This window comes from Eleutherodactylus coqui, chromosome 12 (genome assembly GCF_035609145.1).
Source record: "Eleutherodactylus coqui strain aEleCoq1 chromosome 12, aEleCoq1.hap1, whole genome shotgun sequence".
NCBI lineage: Eukaryota > Metazoa > Chordata > Amphibia > Anura > Eleutherodactylidae > Eleutherodactylus > Eleutherodactylus coqui.
The window spans coordinates 131,852,196-131,869,729 of record NC_089848.1 but is presented as its reverse complement, the minus strand read 5'-3'; the positions used below and the strand labels follow the sequence as shown (position 1 = coordinate 131,869,729).

Here is a 17,534-nt window from a genome sequence, read left to right as displayed (position 1 = left end):
TTCCCCACGTGCAGATCGCATGCATGGGATAACACCCGCAGCATGCTGCATTTTCTGTGGTTTCCTTAATGGATGGCTTCCATTGAAGTCAATCCATGCTGCGGCACAGATGCAGCTGACACTGGAAAGCAGGAGATTTCAAAAAATAAATAAATAAATAAAAGCACGCGGCACTCCAGCTGGTGTGCCAAGAGCATCCAATGTGCAGAAGAAAGAACATCCAGACGCGAGGGAGAAGACCCGCACGGCAGCCGGACAGGGGAGTAAATGTCTTTTTAGGCCTCATGGCTGTAGGCACAGGTGGAAACCGCTGTGGAATTTTGCACTTGGAAACCATGTGTGCCTTTGGGCATGAGGCCTAAGGGGGCACAATGGGTCTTATACAGAGTCAAGTGACATTATTATGACCACCTGCTAATATGCAGAGTAACCACCTTATGCCACATGGACAGCAGCGAGACGGGCTGGGAGAGACTCAGTAAGGTGAGGTAGGTGATCTTGGGTATCTGGAGCTGCGGGGACTGCAGTGCATTCACAGTTGCTAGAGGCTGCAATTTTGGCATTTCGTTAGAGATGAACAAGCACACTTGGATAAGGCAGTTACTCGAGTGAACATCGCTCTTCTCGCGTAAATGCAGGCTCAGGGGGGGGGGGAGTGAGAGATCTCTCTCTCTCTCCCCCTGCTACCCCCCACTGCCCCCCGCTCACCCCCGCAGCCCCCCCGAGCCTGCTCGGACAAGAATGCAGTTACTCAAGAAGAGCGATGCTCGCTTGTCTCTACATTTCGTCCTTTTTTTTATGGCCTTCACCATGCAACTTAAAAATTGTGATATTTAAATAGTTCTGACTTTTTTTATGTACACGGTGATACCAAAAATGTGCGTTTATTTCATCATTTAGATTTTTTATGGGAAAAAGGGGATTTTTTAAAAACTTTTAATACTTTACATTTTTTTTACTGTCAAAAAAGCTTTATTAAATCTTTTCTTACATTTTCATTTAGTTCTCACAGTAGACTTGAACCTGCACTCATTTGTTCACTTCTACTATATACTGCAATACTTCAGTATTGCAGTATATACCAATTTTTGATGTTACCTATTAAGCCCTGCCACAAGCATTCAGCGAGCTTCAGCCGCCATGCTGGTCTCCCAGTACCCCTCAATCACATTGTGAGGGTGCTGATGGGTTGCAGGAAGGGTGTTCCCCCCTCTTCCATTGACTATTTGGACATGTGGTCAGCTTTTATCGCAACATCTAAATAGTTAACTGCCGCGATCAGCACTAACTCTGATTGCAGTAATTACCACCAGCTGTCAGAAACAGCAGATAGCTGCTGGCTATGGCGCAGACTTCGCTCCGGAGCCGCTTCCGTGCACCCTGAATGACTGACCAACATAAATTTACCGTCGGCTGTCATGAAGGAGTCAATCAGGATCGATTGCAAAGTCGCTTCATTAACTTTAGATTAATTTGGAGCAATGAAATCGGTTTGCTTTAATTACCGTCTTACTAACCGTTATCATTTCATTTCAGGGCTTCCAGCATTCTTGACGGTTTTCCAGCCCTGTATTACCAGCGGTAGGTCGTCAGTAGGAATTAACCCCTGACAGCGCGGTAAACAAACCATTTCATGTTCTCCTTCTTGATTGCAGATTCACGGAGCTCTTTAGGTCCAAACTGGGATTTTTAGGTGCGCGAGAAGAAGACTTGACCCTGATTGTGTCCTTCCTGAGTGTAGGTGACATCTAGCGGATGGCAGATCTCCCGGCCACCAGCCACATCCAGCGGGGGGTATCATTCTGCATATTTGTTTTCTTCTCCCACAGATGATGGAAGACACAAGGGCAGATTTTACAATGTCGTTTCGTCAGCTGAGTGAGATAACGGAATATCATCTAAGGAATCTCTCCATTACTGAGGTATCTGCCGACTTAATGGTTGCTCCACTTTGAGACAACCTGTGCTTATGTGATAACCAACGGGATCACTAGCAAACGCGAAAATCACGTTGTTTGTGCTGAAAACCCCTCTAAACGGCTGACTTTTAGGGGTGTCCCACCCTTCTAATTTGCTGTTATGTGAAGTACTTCTCTAATAACAAGAGAGAATACAGGAAGTGGAAGATGGGATTGACACATGTTGTCTATGATAGGGTTAGGGAGGGGGATACAGAGGCAGAGACTCACACAGACGCTGATGCAGCAGCTAATAGACAGTGATTTATAGCTACTAAAATCACATCTACACTGCTCAGTGCTTCTCTAGTGTCTTTCATACTACAGTTATGTGTGCTAAAGACAGGGAGTAGAATCTGCAGTTCTCTCCATGTAGAGTGTGTAGAGATAGCATACCAGCAGTCTCCACCCACCAGCACAAGGAAGACTGGGGATTAGAGATGCAGCATGCAGAGTGTGATGACACATGCAGGTTACAAGTCATATAACTGCCAGATATAGTGTTATTCCTCATCTACATACACAGCAGCTTATTCTGAAAAGTCACCTGAAAATGCAGGAATGTTTTGGATATTGATAGACTATCTTTAGGATTAGCCGTCAATATGTGAAACAGTGGGGGTCCTACTATTAGGATTCTGGATGATCAGTAGAGTGAAGGGTCTTCTTCATGGTTGACATAGATGGAGCACCTTAAATAAGGTTGTGGATGTGCCGGGTACTGCAGATTAGTCATCTTCCTTTTGCTGATTGACAGAGGTGCTGGGAGTTGGACCTTCACCAATAGCCATTATTATTTAAAGGGGTTGTCCTGTTGTAAACTATTGATGGCCTATCTGTAAAATAGGTCGTGAACTACCTCCCAGACCCCCTCTGATCAGTTGTTCACCAGGCCGCTTCACCTGTGCACTGAGCTGCTTTCTTCAGGAAGCAGACAGCTCTGTTCTCACTGTAGTGGCCAGGCTTGGTACTAGAGGCAAGTTTCCCATTTACTTCAATGTCTGCAATACCAAGCCTGGCCACTGTGATGAGGATGGAGCTGTCTGCTTCCTGCAAAAATCAGCTCAGTGCAGGAGCATAGGGGCCTGGCCAACAGGTGATCAGCAGGGGTCCTAGGAGGCACACCTCTGCCAGTCTACTATAAATGGCTTATTCTGGGCAAGTCCCATCAATAGTTTGGAACTGACAATCCCTTTAACTCCTTTAATACAAATTCGTGTTTCCTCTACTTTGAACTTATTTGTAACATTACAGCCTATGTTTCATTATATCCTGCAGTGCAGTATCTCAGCTCGGGTGTCCCAGCTGTATACTGTGGCCTGTAAGCTATATCACTAGGATCATCAGACAGGCTGCTTTTACAATCCATCGGAATTCAACCTCATGCTTTTACATTTTTGTTTCATGTTTAAGGACTGCTGGGCGCTCCATGATATCAGCCAACACTTGGATTTCCCAGCATGGGTCGCTATGTACCTACAGAGACTAAAAAGGTAAAACCGTATAGAAATGCTGCATATGCACTATAATGGGGTCCGTCGGGCTTCCTGCGGTTTATGCTGCGTCATTTTATCTGAGATTGTGAGCCGGATCTGCACCGTAGACTTCAAGCAAAGCTACCAGCACAGATGTGAACAAGAACATCGTCCCATGTCCGATTCATGCAATGTGCAGGGTCCGTGGAGATGAGACAGCATGGACGGCTGTCCGATGCAAGAACCTCGGGCGCAACTCACATGCAGCCAAGGGTGTACATACCATAGAGGCAGACCATGCGACTGCTGCGGGGGCCTCTTGGAGAGAGGGGCGCCAGCTCTGATTGCAAATCCTTATTGCTTCTGGATTGCAAGACCATAAAGAGGATGCAATGAGGTGGAGAATTGATGCAAGGGTCGTTTTAAGGGGTCTAGAACAGGAATTGGATACCTTGCCCTACTCCCTGCGTGGCAAAACCAGACACAAAGTTTTGCTCTGGGGCCCCAATTCTGGCTTTAGGCTAAGTCCAAACGCTGCAGATTTTGGTGTGGATCTAGATTTTAACCCCTCTTTTCAAGAGATGTAATTCGCACTAAAAATCTGCAGCATGCCGAGGATTTAAAGTCTCCACCGCAGATCATTGTACGTTCCGGATTTCTCTGCATTACGCAGAGGAGTTTTCTTGAAGCCTCATTCACACTGCTGGAACTGTAAGATGCTGCAGAGGTTCCACCGTGTAATATCTGCAGCATTTCAGCTAGGTGGGAACATATCCTGAGACTCCTCCCACATGGTAGGCCCCACCCTGAGTCGTGTCTGTCTGCAGTATGTAATGTATTCTGTAACATCTCATGTGTAACTTTCTGTCTTTACTTAGTAATTCCGATGACTCTGATTCCGCAAGAAGACAGCGGATGAAAGGTGAGATCAGTGATGAACCCCTGGGGGACGGGGGGCTGTGCTCACTCTGCCTTCCCATTGCTGCAGTATGAAAGGGGTCGCCCAACTGGTGATCGTCTGACCGCCGCAAGTCCATTTGCTGAAACTCCGTTCAATCAGTTGTTATGAAAGAAGCAGCCGAACATTAGAGTAACGTGGCATTACATTCAGATGAATGATGCTACTCGCTCATGTCCATTGGTGGGAGTCAGTCTTTGATGTGTCTCTTTGCTCCAGTTAGTATGGGGGCTACAAGTGGACCCCCCCAATCCACATTATTCCATCAATATGACCTAACAGGTCGTATAAATACAGGGAATCTGATTGGAAGAGACGCATCAGACAGAAAACTACTGTGATTAACGATGAGCGTCCGTTTACAGCTACCAACCCGCGGTATATACTGCGCAACTGGATGGCGGAATCTGCTGTGCGGAAGGCTGAGAAAAATGACTTTTCAGAGGTCAGTTTGAGATTCGTGAATTTTGCTTTGGTTGTGAACCTACAGTCCCTCCCCATTCCCCTGCCCTCCTCTCCTTCTCGTCCTCTCCCCCTCCCCATTCCCCTCCCCTCCTCTCCCTCTCCTCTCCCCCTCCCCATTTCCCTCTCCTCCTCTCCCCCTCCCATCCTCTCTCTCTCCTCCTCTCCCCTTCCCCCAGGGCTAATGTGACAGACTGAGCCTTGTCGGTATCTGTATGGAATTAAAGGGCCACTCCGGTGAAAACACATTTTTCCATCCCTGCCCCTTCTCACCTGATTCCCTGTTACACTCTAAAGGTCTCCTCTGTATATTGCATCCACTTCCATGCAGTGCAGCTCTTTATTTGATGCTTATCAGGCACCATCTTGATGCTGACACTTTTTACTTTCAGTTTCAAATCTAGCCTATGATGCATCAGCTGAGGTTATACCATTTCTGCCTTCTGGGGGACAGTTTAATTATTATTACCTTCTATATTCTTCTAAATAAGCTACAGGCCATAAGTATACAGTCAGGGGGATGAGCCGTGATCTCCTCTATTACACCTGTGTGATCATCAGCAGTAACTGTGATAGGAGAGTCTATGTCCTTTTTAGGCAGTTTCTGTAGTTGGTTCATATAATAGCTTCACACGGACTGAGAAACGTACTAGTTTCAGACAGCATAGCCCCAAGTAAATCTTAGCTGGTCAGAATGAAGATCACGACCATCTCAGGAGAACATTTCAGACAGAAATAAGTAACCAAGGTACACCAGCCGATTTATATATACTGGGCGATTATACTTATATATACTGGGAGATAGCTGTATCACCGGAGTGTCCCTTTAATTTTCCCGGCAGAGCTTGCTTTGGGAAGTGACAATGACTTGATGTGTTCTTCCCGCTGACGCAGGTTCATCGACTGCAGAAGATATTACAGCGACCTTTTCAGATGCAGAGGATGGCCGAAGTGGCTGGATACTCCCACAAAGCTCCAGAATGGGCCAAAGACCTGAAAGTGAGCTGCTCGTCCTGAGCCAGCCGTATACTGTACCAATAAAGACATATAGACGCCTCCGAGCTCCAGGCTGATGATCCTCGCGCCTTAGGAGACACGGACCCCCTGTGTTCCCCAACAAGATTTGTGTTTTGTTAATGGCTTTATATTTTTTTTGTTTTAGATTTTTTATGTTCTTTTGTTTTGTTTTGGGTGGCGGGGGCATTATTGTTTTTTAACATGCATCAGTTTACATCCATCTTTAGGGAGGTGTGCGCAAGCCGCCTTCTAAGAGTGCATTGCTGATGCTCAAACATATCATACAGTAAAATATATGAGCGGAGGTCTGCTCTACAGCTGGTGACATGCCCCACCAGACCCTGTTGTCAGCTCTATACCTGATGACATCCCCCCACCAGACCCTGTTGTCAGCTTTACACCTGGTGACAGCCCACCACCTGACCCCGTTGTCAGCTGTACACCTCGTGAGATCCCACCGCCAGACCCCATTGTCAGTTCTAAACCTTGTGAGATCCCACCGCAAGACCCCGTTGTCAGCTCTACACCTGGTGAGATCCCACCACCAGACGCCGTTGTCAGCTCTACACCTGGTGAGATCCCACCACCAGACCCTGTTGTCTGCTCTACACCTGGTGAGATCCCACCGCCAGACCCCGTTGTCAGCTCTACACCTGGTGAGATCCCACCACCAGACCCTGTTGTCTGCTCTACACCTGGTGAGATCCCACCACCAGACCCTGTTGTCTGCTCTACACCTGGTGACATCCCACCACCAGACCCTGTTGTCAGCTCTACACCTGGTGACATCCCCCCACCCGACCCCGTTGTCAGCTCTACACCTGGTGAGATCCCACCGCCAGACCCCATTGTCAGTTCTAAACCTTGTGAGATCCCACCGCAAGACCCCGTTGTCAGCTCTACACCTGGTGAGATCCCACCACCAGACCCTGTTGTCTGCTCTACACCTGGTGACATCCCACCACCAGACCCCGTTGTCAGCTCTACACCTGGTGACATCCCCCCACCCGACCCCGTTGTCAGCTCTATACCTGGTGACATCCCCCTGCCAGACCCCGTTGTCAGCTTTACACCTGGTGAGATCCCACCACCAGACCCTGTTGTCTGCTCTACACCTGGTGACATCCCACCACCACACCCCATTGTCAGCTCTACACCTGGTGACATCCCCCCACCCGACCCCGTTGTCAGCTCTACTCTTGGTGACATCCCCCTGCCAGACCCCGTTGTCAGCTTTACACCTGGTGAGATCCCACCGCCAGACCCCGTTGTCGGCTCTACACCTGGTGACATCCCACCGCCAGACACCGTTGTCAGCGCTACACCTGGTGACATCCCACCACCACAGGCTGTTGTCAGCTCTACACCTGGTGAGATCTTATCACCAGACCCCGTTGTCAGCGCTACACCTGGTGAGATCTTATCACCAGACCCCGTTGTCAGCGCTACACCTGGTGACATCCCACCACCAGACGCCGTTGTCGGCTCTACACCTGGTGACATCTGTTGGTTTCTGTACTGGGATCTTCTGTGTGATCCTCTCCTTTATACCTAATGCTCACACATCACCTGACCGCACATGATTGTGGGGGGCCAATACTTTTGTCAACATAGGGAGTATAGAATGAACATTTTACTCTGTCTGGGATCATCTGCATGCAGTTTCCTTGACTTTTGGACTTGTTGCTCCTACGTGAGGCATTGGCGGCGTCTGTGATGGACACACGATAGTTTGTGATTTCATTAGCGCAGTGTCCCACGGGCGGAAGTGATTTCTCATCTATCCCAGAAGATATTTCACTTTGCTAAATCAACCAATCTATAATTACTCTCATCAATTATCTTTCGAGCACAGCTGCCCAAACAGGTCGGAGCTAATTTGGAGCAGGTGGTCATTGTAGGTAACGCCATCCCCTCCGTAATACAGCGAACTGCACTGCTCGTCGGCCTCCTCTCTGGACAGATTGCTTCCACCCGGGGTTATATTTACAGAGAACGCTCATTTACATTTGGCAGCTAATTTTCTGTTAAGTTATGAGAATCTGCGGGATTGTAAGTGGTTCCTGTTAAGTCCTATTAAACAAAGCAATTATGTTCTGTTTTCCACCGGGCCCTTACTGTATAGTTATCTGGTCAACCAGAGACGGCTTAAAGGCAACGTCCCATCAACGCTGCCTCTTCTCTAAACGCCGGTCCGGCTTCCGGAACTCCCGAAAGTTTTGTTCAGCTGTATAGGGGATCTCATTCTATGACCTCCATATATTGTAATATGGAGAGAGGGTTTTCTTGATGAGGCCACTCCTTTAAAGGGGTTTGGGTGGGGAAAAGAAAACATTTTTAACAGCTGGGCAGGTGATAAAATAAAATAAGACCACATACTCACCTGTTTTCAGCCGCCAGACGTCAGGTGACCACTGTGGCCAATCAGAGGCTGCAAAGTCACAATTACAAAATCCTGGCATTATGGCACCCAGGATTTGAGTACTGATGCCAGGAGTTAGGAAGGTAACATTGCAGCCTCTGATTGGCCACAGTGGTCATCAGACTTCTGGCGGATGTCTGTGGGTGGGGCAGCGGGCGATGCCCAGCTGGTTGTCGAGGAGATGAAGATGGGTGAGTATGTGGTCTTTTTTTTTTTTGTCGCCTGCCCAAACGTTAAAAATTCTTTTCTTTTTCTCACACAACCCCCTTAAGGCCAGCTGCATTTCTACATAAGGATACTTATTTTAACCTATTTCTGGCTATAAGGGCATGCTTAAAGGGGTTGTCCAAGGTGGGGAAATACCCAGTTTAGCAGTGTCGGAAGGTCCACTTCTGGCCCACTTCCAGCACTGGATAACGTTCTATGGTCCTTCCATTGCCAATGATGTCATCACCAGAGGGAATGCGGTTCAGCACATTTCACTTCCTAAGCCCGTCCCCCTCTCTGTTATGTCCAAAGCAGAAACCGAAAGGGGTCTGGATTAATTATTGAAATGAGCTGAACAGCCAGCCCTCTGGAATTACATGACAAGCAATGAAAGGCCCATACTATGTGTCGGAACTCGATCAGAAGTGGAGATTCCTATGTATCCCCCCCCCCCCCCCCCTGGACAAATCCTTTAATCCCACCCTTATGGGAAGTGCAACCCCTTATTTCTCTCCAGCCGAAATTGGAGGGGCTTAAGAAGAAATTAACCCCAGTGTCTACAAGAATGCTTATAGCTGTGTCCACCCTTCACTTAGCTTGAGTTGCGTTGAGTCATACAACCTATCATTGGTATTGTATTGGCACCATACTTATTCTTTAACATGGGAGCCTGTGGATTGTGCTTTATATTTTCGTTGTTTGGTCCCCAACATGGGAGCTGAACATCAAAGAAAGAAACAGAAGCGCCAAATCTGGCACATGACAGACAAAAATGGTGAACAATGACCCCATAGACTATAATTGGGTCAATTATAGTGCCGCATGCTGTGCTATATTGTGTGCAGTTTTGCACCAGAGGAACTTCTAAGGCAAATGTTCATAGAGGCTAAGAGGCAAATTAAAGGGGTTTTCTAACTGGACCTGTGTTGTCGGAACCTCCACTTCCACCTGGACACGTTGGATGCTCTCTGTGCCCATGACGTCATTGGGGAGGGCTTGCTGTTCGCCTAATCCTAATAACTATGCCAGCCCCCTCCTCTGCCATGGCCGATACATACCGCATGACCTGGTGTCAGAACCTCGACTTCCAGCCATGTTGCCCCTTCTCTGTGCCCGTTCCATCATTGGCTCTTCACCTGACCTTAATAACTACGCCAACCCCTTCACAGTTATGGCCGACGCAGTGAAAGAGAAGGTGGCTGGCTTACTTAAAAAGGATGAACCACAGAGCCAATACTTCCAATGATGTGACGGGCATAGGGACTGTCCCATACCATGTGACCCGGTGTTGGAAATGGCCCAGAAGTAGAAGTTATGATACAGCAGCTCTAGGTTAGGATTTCACTTATCACAACTTTAAGGAAATACACATCTGTATATCAGGAGCTGCAGAAAATCATGCAAAATGCTCATTTTTTAAAATTCATTTTTAGGTTTACTGTTCCTTTAAGTAGTCTACTTCTTAAATGGTTGTTCCTATCTTATAATGCGTTAGGGCCCTTTTCCACGGGACGATCTGTTGGGTGCAGATGCCCGACAGTTTGTCCCAGCAATAACTGCCCCGTGCTTTTACACCAGACGAGGTGAATAGTAGCTTTTCATTTTCTTTTTAATTACAAAGATTTCCACCATTCTGTTGTCACGGGATACTGAGTGCATTTGCACAAGACCACAATATAACAAAATGTTTTAAAAAGTGAACAGGGACTTGTTTAGCACCAACTTATTCCACAGCTCTTCCAGGTAATGTATTTATCACCCCCCAGCAAGCTAGGTACTCATTTAACTGACCTCAGAAAGATGGAAGGCCGCTTAGCCAGCTTGCCTGACCCATGTGGGGGATTGAACCCGCAACCTTCAGGTCATGAGCAAGAGCTTAGGACTGCATACTGCTGCCTTAACACTCTGCGCCACACGGTGCCATGTAACTGAAGGCTGGCACTGATCCTTTCTCCGTACCAGAAGGGCACACTGAAAAACAGGATATCACACAATGGTGGAAATGTTCTGAGCCTGGCATTTCCTCACACCTCTTCATGTATTCCGTGCACCTTATCAGAAACGTACGCCTGCTACCAACCAAGGGTGCATTTCTGGCATAGCTTACGCCAGTTTGTAGCGCAAATTATATATTAATCTATTGGTGCTGGGTGGCCACACCCCCTCCTGAAAGCACCACCCACTTTTTGAAAAATGGTGAGGCTGATTCAAGAGTAAGAAAAGTAGAGCTTGCGCAAATTTAGCTACTTTTGTACAGCTGCATTCTGGCGTGCGGCCTTTGTAAATGTCCCCCAATATTCTGAAATAGCGATGAGAATTGGAGCATCAATGCAAAAAAAAAGGTTATAAAATATCGAAGCCATTCCAAAGAATCTCTGCAGCTTTTTTGCACTTTGCAGACACAGCCATTAAAATCCAGAACTGGTCACGCTGCCGCTTCATCCTGCGTAACGCGAGGATTTGCCCATAGAGTTCCTTTGCACCTCTGCGTTGTCTGGCATGTGACCAGTTGTAGCCACAGATACAGAATATACAGTCAGTAGGTGAAATGATGTCAGCACTCTCTTAGATGTAACTTTCATGTTTACTTCATGATGTCACTCAAACGCATCAGCAGGACAACGTTGGCTATAAGTCATCCCCTAATTAGCACCTATGTACATGGGGGGAGGGGCGGCGGACTCTGCGTCTTCTCGTCTAGTAATACAATATTAGATGTTCCTCTCGGGGTGACAGGGTACCTTTAAAAAAGTACCCAGAAGACAGGAAGGAGACTGAAACCTAACTGCGCTTTCTAAATACCTTGTCATGCTATAGGGACATGTCAAAAGTTTTAATCACTGGGGATCCCGGTGTTGAGACCCCCATCGATCAATAGAATGACCAAGTGAACTCTATCACTGCTCGCTAGCTGAAGACGTGTCCATAGACTTCCTATTGAGCTTCAGCTGGATCATTCTAGTGGTCTGTGGGGGTCTCAGCACCCGGACCCCAGCGATCAAAACTTTTGACAAGTCCCTGTGAAAGCACAGTTACTTTTTAAAGGCACGTGGTATCATCAAGACAAAAACTGGCACTATGGCAGTCAGCTGACCACCGCACGCCTGGCTACCGGGACCCCCGACCATCAGCTGTTATCGCTGTATTCAGCTATATTAAATGCTACCCTTCCAAATGAATGGCTGACCATGTAATACACGGAAGGGCCGGGTCCGGCAAGGTGGGAGCTGCTTTTGAATCTTTTTCTGGATCTTCAGGGGAACGGAGTTGTGAGAGGGGGTCAGGTCTAAAGTCCTTATACCGCAATAAGACATAATTGTCTTAATGAAATACCATAGGAGACATTTATTCCCTATCCCTGAATTGAGGATAAATGTCTGATTGCTGAGGCTTCAGACGCTTCCTACAGTAACCCTGAGGACTGCGCACCCGAATTCCCGGTATGAATGGAGCAGAGGTGTGCGTGTTTGACTGTGACTCTATTCACTTCTATGGAATGGAGGGAGATAGCCGAGTGCGTCGATTTTCCCCCATCCCATAGAAGTGAATGGAGTGGTGGTCAGGCATGCACACCGCCGCTTTGTTCACATTGGGCATTCGGGGTACATCGTTCTCAGGATCGCTGGGGCACCAACAGTTGGACCTCCAGCGACCAGGTATTTATACCCTGTCTTGGGGATAGATAAATATCATCAGTGGGAAAACTCCTTTAAAGGAATTGTCCAGTTGTAAACTATTGATGGCCTATTCTTAGGATAATTCATCAATAGTACATCGACTGGGATCTGTCATTTGGGACCACGACTGATCAGCTGTTGGCTGGGTCGGTGTGCTCATGCTTTGATTTCTGCAGGAAGCAGACTGCTTTGTTCCCACTGCGTGGCCAGGCTTGGTATTGCAGCTAAAGTACCCATTGGAGTGAATGTAGACTGTGCCTGCAATACCAAGCCTAACCATTCACAGAGAATGGAGCTGTCTGCTTCCTGTAGAAAAAGGATGTGAAAAGAACTGGTATGGAGGCGCAACACTCTAAGCTACTAGAAGATGTAGATCAAAGTCCAATGTGTGATGGTGAAAGCACTTCTTTTTTATTATTTTTTCAGAAATTAAAAACCAGCAATGGAATACGCGTTTCGGGGAAGAACCCCTTCGTCAGTTCGGCTGGATAGGACAACAGGATGCCTAGGGGTGACACGATTCCAAAGATATATAGGATGTGTCGGAGGTCCTGTGTGCAGGAGGACAGGGGAGAAAAAAGTGCTTTAAAAGTGGTTAAAGCACTTTTTTCTCCCCTGTCCTCCTGCACACAGGACCTCTGACACATCCAATACACACTTTTTTCTCCCCTGTCCTCCTGCACACAGGACCTCCGACACATCCTATATATCTTTGGAATCGTGTCACCCCTAGGCATCCTGTTGTCCTATCCAGCCGAACTGACGAAGGGGTTCTTCCCCGAAACGCGTATTCCATTGCTGGTTTTTAATTTCTGAAAAAATAATAATAAAAAAGAAGTGCTTTCACCATCACACATTGGACTTTGATCTACATCTTCCAGTAGCTTAGAGTGTTGCGCCTCCATACCAGTTCTTTTCACATCCTTTTCGCTACACTCACGCCCACACTGGTGGAGCGTCATCTGGTTGGCAGCACCTCCACCATTCAAAATACTCAATCATTGAAAACTCTGTGTACTCCATAAATATTCCACTACCCTCACTGGGTCTTGCTCCACCCTCCTTTTTCATTGCTTCCTGTAGAAATCAGCTCAGTGCATGAGCACACTGGGCGGGTGAACAGCTGATTGGCGGGGGTCCAGATGGCGAACCTCTGCCGATCTACTACTAATAGCCTATCCTACAGGATAGGCCATCACTAGCTTACAACTGGACAACCCCTTTAAAACTCTAGTTGGCCCATATCATACCTGTGGTTCTATATAACAGCCTACTCTATTTTTACATCGCTGCTTCTTCATTGTCTTCTAAGACAGCACATCTTCCCTCAGATCTACTACTGTCTGTAAGACCCTAAATATATACTCTTCGGCTGTTCAGCCCCGTCCTCTCAGCAGGGGGCGCCGTCTGATGTCCATCTAGTTTGTGTTTTCTCTCTTCTTTTGTAAAGCTTTCATCAAATCCGACATAAAATCTGGTTCGCCGCCGGCGCTGCCATTTGCACTAAGTCCCTTTGACATCACAGATGTATTGCCACTTCTTCTTGGAGGATTAGGCGGCTGTTTCTTCACTGGGAGCTGCGGTGGAGCTGAAGCAGAAGGTGGCGGTGGGGGAGGCGGAGCTGAAGCAGAAGGTGGCGGTGGGGGAGGCGGAGCTGAAGCAGAAGGTGGCGGTGGGGGAGGCAAAGCTGAAGCAGAAGGTGGCGGTGGGGGAGGCAAAGCTGAAGCAGAAGGTGGCGGTGGGGGAGGAAGTGGTGCAGCAGAGGTGCCTGTGGTTGGCACTAACTGTGGAGGAGGGGGCAGTGGAGCATAACCAGACACAGAATTAGTCAATGGAGGAGGTGGAGGTAAAAAGTCAGGGGGCAAGTCAAAGAAGTCAGGAGGAGGAGGGGGAAGGAAATCATCATCTGGCTGTAGAGCCTCTGGAGGTACAAACTTCAGCGGGGGTGGTGGTGGGGGCATGTTTCCGCTCGGTTTGGCTTTCGTTGGTGGCGATGGTGGTATTGCACTAGATGATCTTATGGGTGTAGACGGAGGCTTTTTTGCTAATTTTGGTGTTGGTTGTTTAATAACTTCAGCTTTGGAGTTCTCATTTAGTTGAGTGCCCTACAGAAAGGAAAAACAAAAAACATTCATGAAAGCCCCAAAATCTCATTGATTTGCATGAACTTAAGTGCGTCCTAAAGCTTGGAAAAGTATCATTGAGTGTAATGCGAGTTAGCAGTCTTGTAGAAACAGTGACCATGACCGACTCCAGCGCTTACAATCCTTGTTTTGGCTAAGAAGGACACTTGTAAAACTGACCTGCCATTGATTGACAGTGAGTGGTAGGGACAACCCACTTGACACATTCAAAGTGCATAGTGCAGAATTTAAGGATAGAGTAGAGAGAAAAGAAGAGCAGCGAGACTGTCGGAGAGGCTTCAGCTGTAAAGCTATGCAGCCGGCCTCGCTGACGTGAGTCCTGGGACCTCTGGGAAATGTCTAAGGGCAGCCATTGCTATAAATACATATAATACAGGGTAGTCCGTAGCCCATGTAATACCGAGAAACAGTCTTCTCGAGAGCAGAAGGGGCGTTACAAGCCCGACAGAGAATGCCCGGCTCTTCTAATCCATCATCTAGTACTGCAGCTTGTTTGTCGGTACTGAACCGTTTGTGTGAAAACAAAGACAGAAGGAAGAGGACTTCCAGCAAAGTAACAGAAGAAGCAAAAACAAAGTGAACTTTGGCTTGGGAATGAGATGACATACTAGTTAACCCTTTCCCTGCCCAGGACGTATTTCCTATGTCCTTGCAGAGAGGCACGTTAGCGGTCCTTGATTTAAACACCAATATCTCGGCCTGTATTGCAGACGTAGAGCTTCGGTTTCGGTTGAGATAAAAGAACATTCGAGCTTTTAAAACAACATTAAATCAATGGTCATCGTGTTGGTCTTACGGTGTCCACCAGCCGAACACACCGAGCTACACTGGTTCCGTAACTGCCATAGGAGTCAATGGGAGTTTTCAAAAAGTGTAGCACAGCAAGCTAAGCGGTTTGCATAACTGCCATTAACTTCTATGGGAGTTGCAGAAACAGTGTAGCTCAGTAGAGCCTGGCTTCTTCCATCACCACGGCCAACTCGTAATCTGCGATGTTCCCATCTCAGCCATGTTTGGCAAAGATGGGACGACCACATTAAGGCCAATTATATTATAAATCTGCTATCATTTTATTTTGCTCTGTTACGAATGGATTTGTTAGAAAAAGGAAGTCTTAATGCAGATGTGAACAGGGCCTAATCCCATAAAGCAGGCAATATTATATGTCCAGTGGGTCAGGAAAGTCTTCAGACCCAATCACTTATTTACATTTTGCTATGTTGATGGAATTTTCTAGTAGCCGTATCATAATGTGCAATCAGACAGAGTTTTGGTTACCAGTTTGTAAGGGGCACCAGGCAGATGTAGGCTAATGGCAATCATCCCCCCTTCCACCCCACCTCCATCCCTGTTAGGTCCACCTAGCCAGATGCTCTTCTTCTTCCATGCAACAGCATTCTACGGAGCTACATTAATCATCCTCCTCCTGGCTCTGCCTCCTCTGTCGGCTCCTCGGGGCCCCCTCAGCACAGTCATTTAGTTCTACTGTGCTTATGTTATGAGCTTGGTTCTGGTATTGTATCTATGTCCTGTGGTTGTCTTTTGTTGTATGAGTTTGGTTCTGGTTACTGTATTTATGTTATGAGCTTGCCTATAGGTTGAATCTACATTGGGTCCAGAAAGTCTTCAGACTCTTACACTTTTTTTGCATGTTGTTATGTTGTGGTCTTGTGTTTCCCCATCATTCTGCACTCAGTACCCCATAATGACAAAGTGAGAACAGAATTGAAGAAATCTTTAAAATCTTTTTAAAAATGAATACATTTAGCATTGACGTAAGTATTCACACCCCTGTACTCAGTACTAGTTGATGCACATTTGAAAGCGATTCCAGGCTTCAGTCCTTTTGGCTACGATGCCACAAGGTTTGCACACCTGGATTTGGGGATTTTCTGCCCTCTGTCAGGTTGAATGGGGGCTGTCTGTGGACAGCCATTGTCAGGTTTCTCTAGAGATTGGGTTCAAGCCAGGGTTCTCACTGGGCTACTCAAGGACATTCACAGAGTTGACCACTCCTATGTGGTCTTAGCTGTGATCTTAGGGTCATTGTCTTGTTGGAAGGTGACCGTTCTGTACAGTCTGAGGTTCCTTGCGCTCTGGATCAGGTTGTCTTTATCTCTGTACTTTGCTCCATTCAGCTTTGCATCCCCCCTGACCGGTCTTCCCTCCTCCAGCATGATGCTGCCAACACCAGGCTTCACTGTAGGGATGGTATTGGGCAGGAGATCAGCGGGGCCTGGTTTCCTTCGGACAGATCGCTTAGAATTGAGGGCCAAAAGTTCTATCTTGGTGTCATCAGAGCAGAGAATCTTGTTTCTCGTAGTCAGAGGGTCCTTTAGATGCTCTTTGGTAACTCCAGGCGGCTTCCATGTGTCTTACTGAGGAGGCTTCTTTCTGGCCGCTCTGCCATAAAGCCCAGATTGGTGCAGGGCTGCAGTGATGGTTGATCTTCTGCAAGTTTTTCCCATCTGCACACAGGATCTTTGGAGCTCAGCCAAAGTGACCGTTGGGTTCTTGGTCACCTTTTTTACCAAGCCCTTCTTCTCTAATGACTTAGTCGGTGGCTCTAGGAAGACTCTCCGTTGTTCCAAACTCCTTCCATGTAGGTATTATGGAGGCTGCTGGGCGCTCGGGAACCTTCAGGCTAGCAGAAATGTTTTTGTAGCTCCTCCAGATCTGTGCCTCCACACAATCCTGTCTCTGAGCTCTACAGGCAGTTCTGTCCTCCTCATGGCTTGGTTTTGGCTCTGATCTGCATTGTGAGCTGCGAGATCTTATATAGACAGGGGAAAGGATTCTTTTAAAATTATGTCCAATCTACTGAACAGGTGACTCCAGTGAAGGTGCAGAAACATCTTAAAGATAATCCAGAGAAATGGGAGATCCCCAGAGCTAAATTTTAAGTGTCATACCAGAGGGTGGGAATACTTATGTCAATGCAATATGGTAGTTTTTATAAAGAATTCTAAAAATCTGTTGTTACTTTGTCCTTATGGGGTACTGAGAGCAGAATTATGGGGAAAAACTTTAGTTTTGGTCCTAAATGATCGGACACTTTTTAGAGATTTTACCCATGTGGTGGTTTTTCTGCCCCATTTCTTTTTCTTCACCTACCAAAAGTATTTTTGCTGCTATTTTTTTCCATGACATAGGGCTATTTTTAAAATATTTTTTTCACTGAATTTGTTTTCAGTTTTTTTGTTTTATTGGGGAG

At 47.0% G+C, this 17,534-nt stretch overlaps 2 protein-coding genes across 6 annotated transcripts in view; one reads left to right on the top strand and one right to left on the bottom strand.

Annotated features, from left to right (window-relative positions):
• LOC136587146 (protein adenylyltransferase SelO-like) overlaps positions 1–7,974 on the top strand; it is a 47,125-nt gene extending 39,151 nt beyond the window's left edge. For all 4 annotated transcript variants that reach the window (XM_066585655.1, XM_066585653.1, XM_066585654.1 and 1 more), the window contains exons 14-20: positions 1,537–1,581; positions 1,656–1,737; positions 1,830–1,922; positions 3,372–3,451; positions 4,312–4,355; positions 4,757–4,836; positions 5,748–7,974. In XM_066585655.1, coding sequence (XP_066441752.1) covers positions 1,537–1,581; positions 1,656–1,737; positions 1,830–1,922; positions 3,372–3,451; positions 4,312–4,355; positions 4,757–4,836; positions 5,748–5,870 — 547 coding nt within the window. In that variant the 3' untranslated portion in view covers positions 5,871–7,974. The remainder of the gene's footprint in view (positions 1–1,536; positions 1,582–1,655; positions 1,738–1,829; positions 1,923–3,371; positions 3,452–4,311; positions 4,356–4,756; positions 4,837–5,747) is intronic.
• A 5,104-nt stretch (positions 7,975–13,078) lies between these two features.
• The window catches only part of APBB1IP (amyloid beta precursor protein binding family B member 1 interacting protein), a 137,221-nt gene continuing 132,765 nt past the window's right edge, over positions 13,079–17,534 (bottom strand). For both annotated transcript variants that reach the window (XM_066585670.1, XM_066585671.1), the window contains one exon: positions 13,079–14,281. In XM_066585670.1, coding sequence (XP_066441767.1) covers positions 13,595–14,281 — 687 coding nt within the window. In that variant the 3' untranslated portion in view covers positions 13,079–13,594. The remainder of the gene's footprint in view (positions 14,282–17,534) is intronic.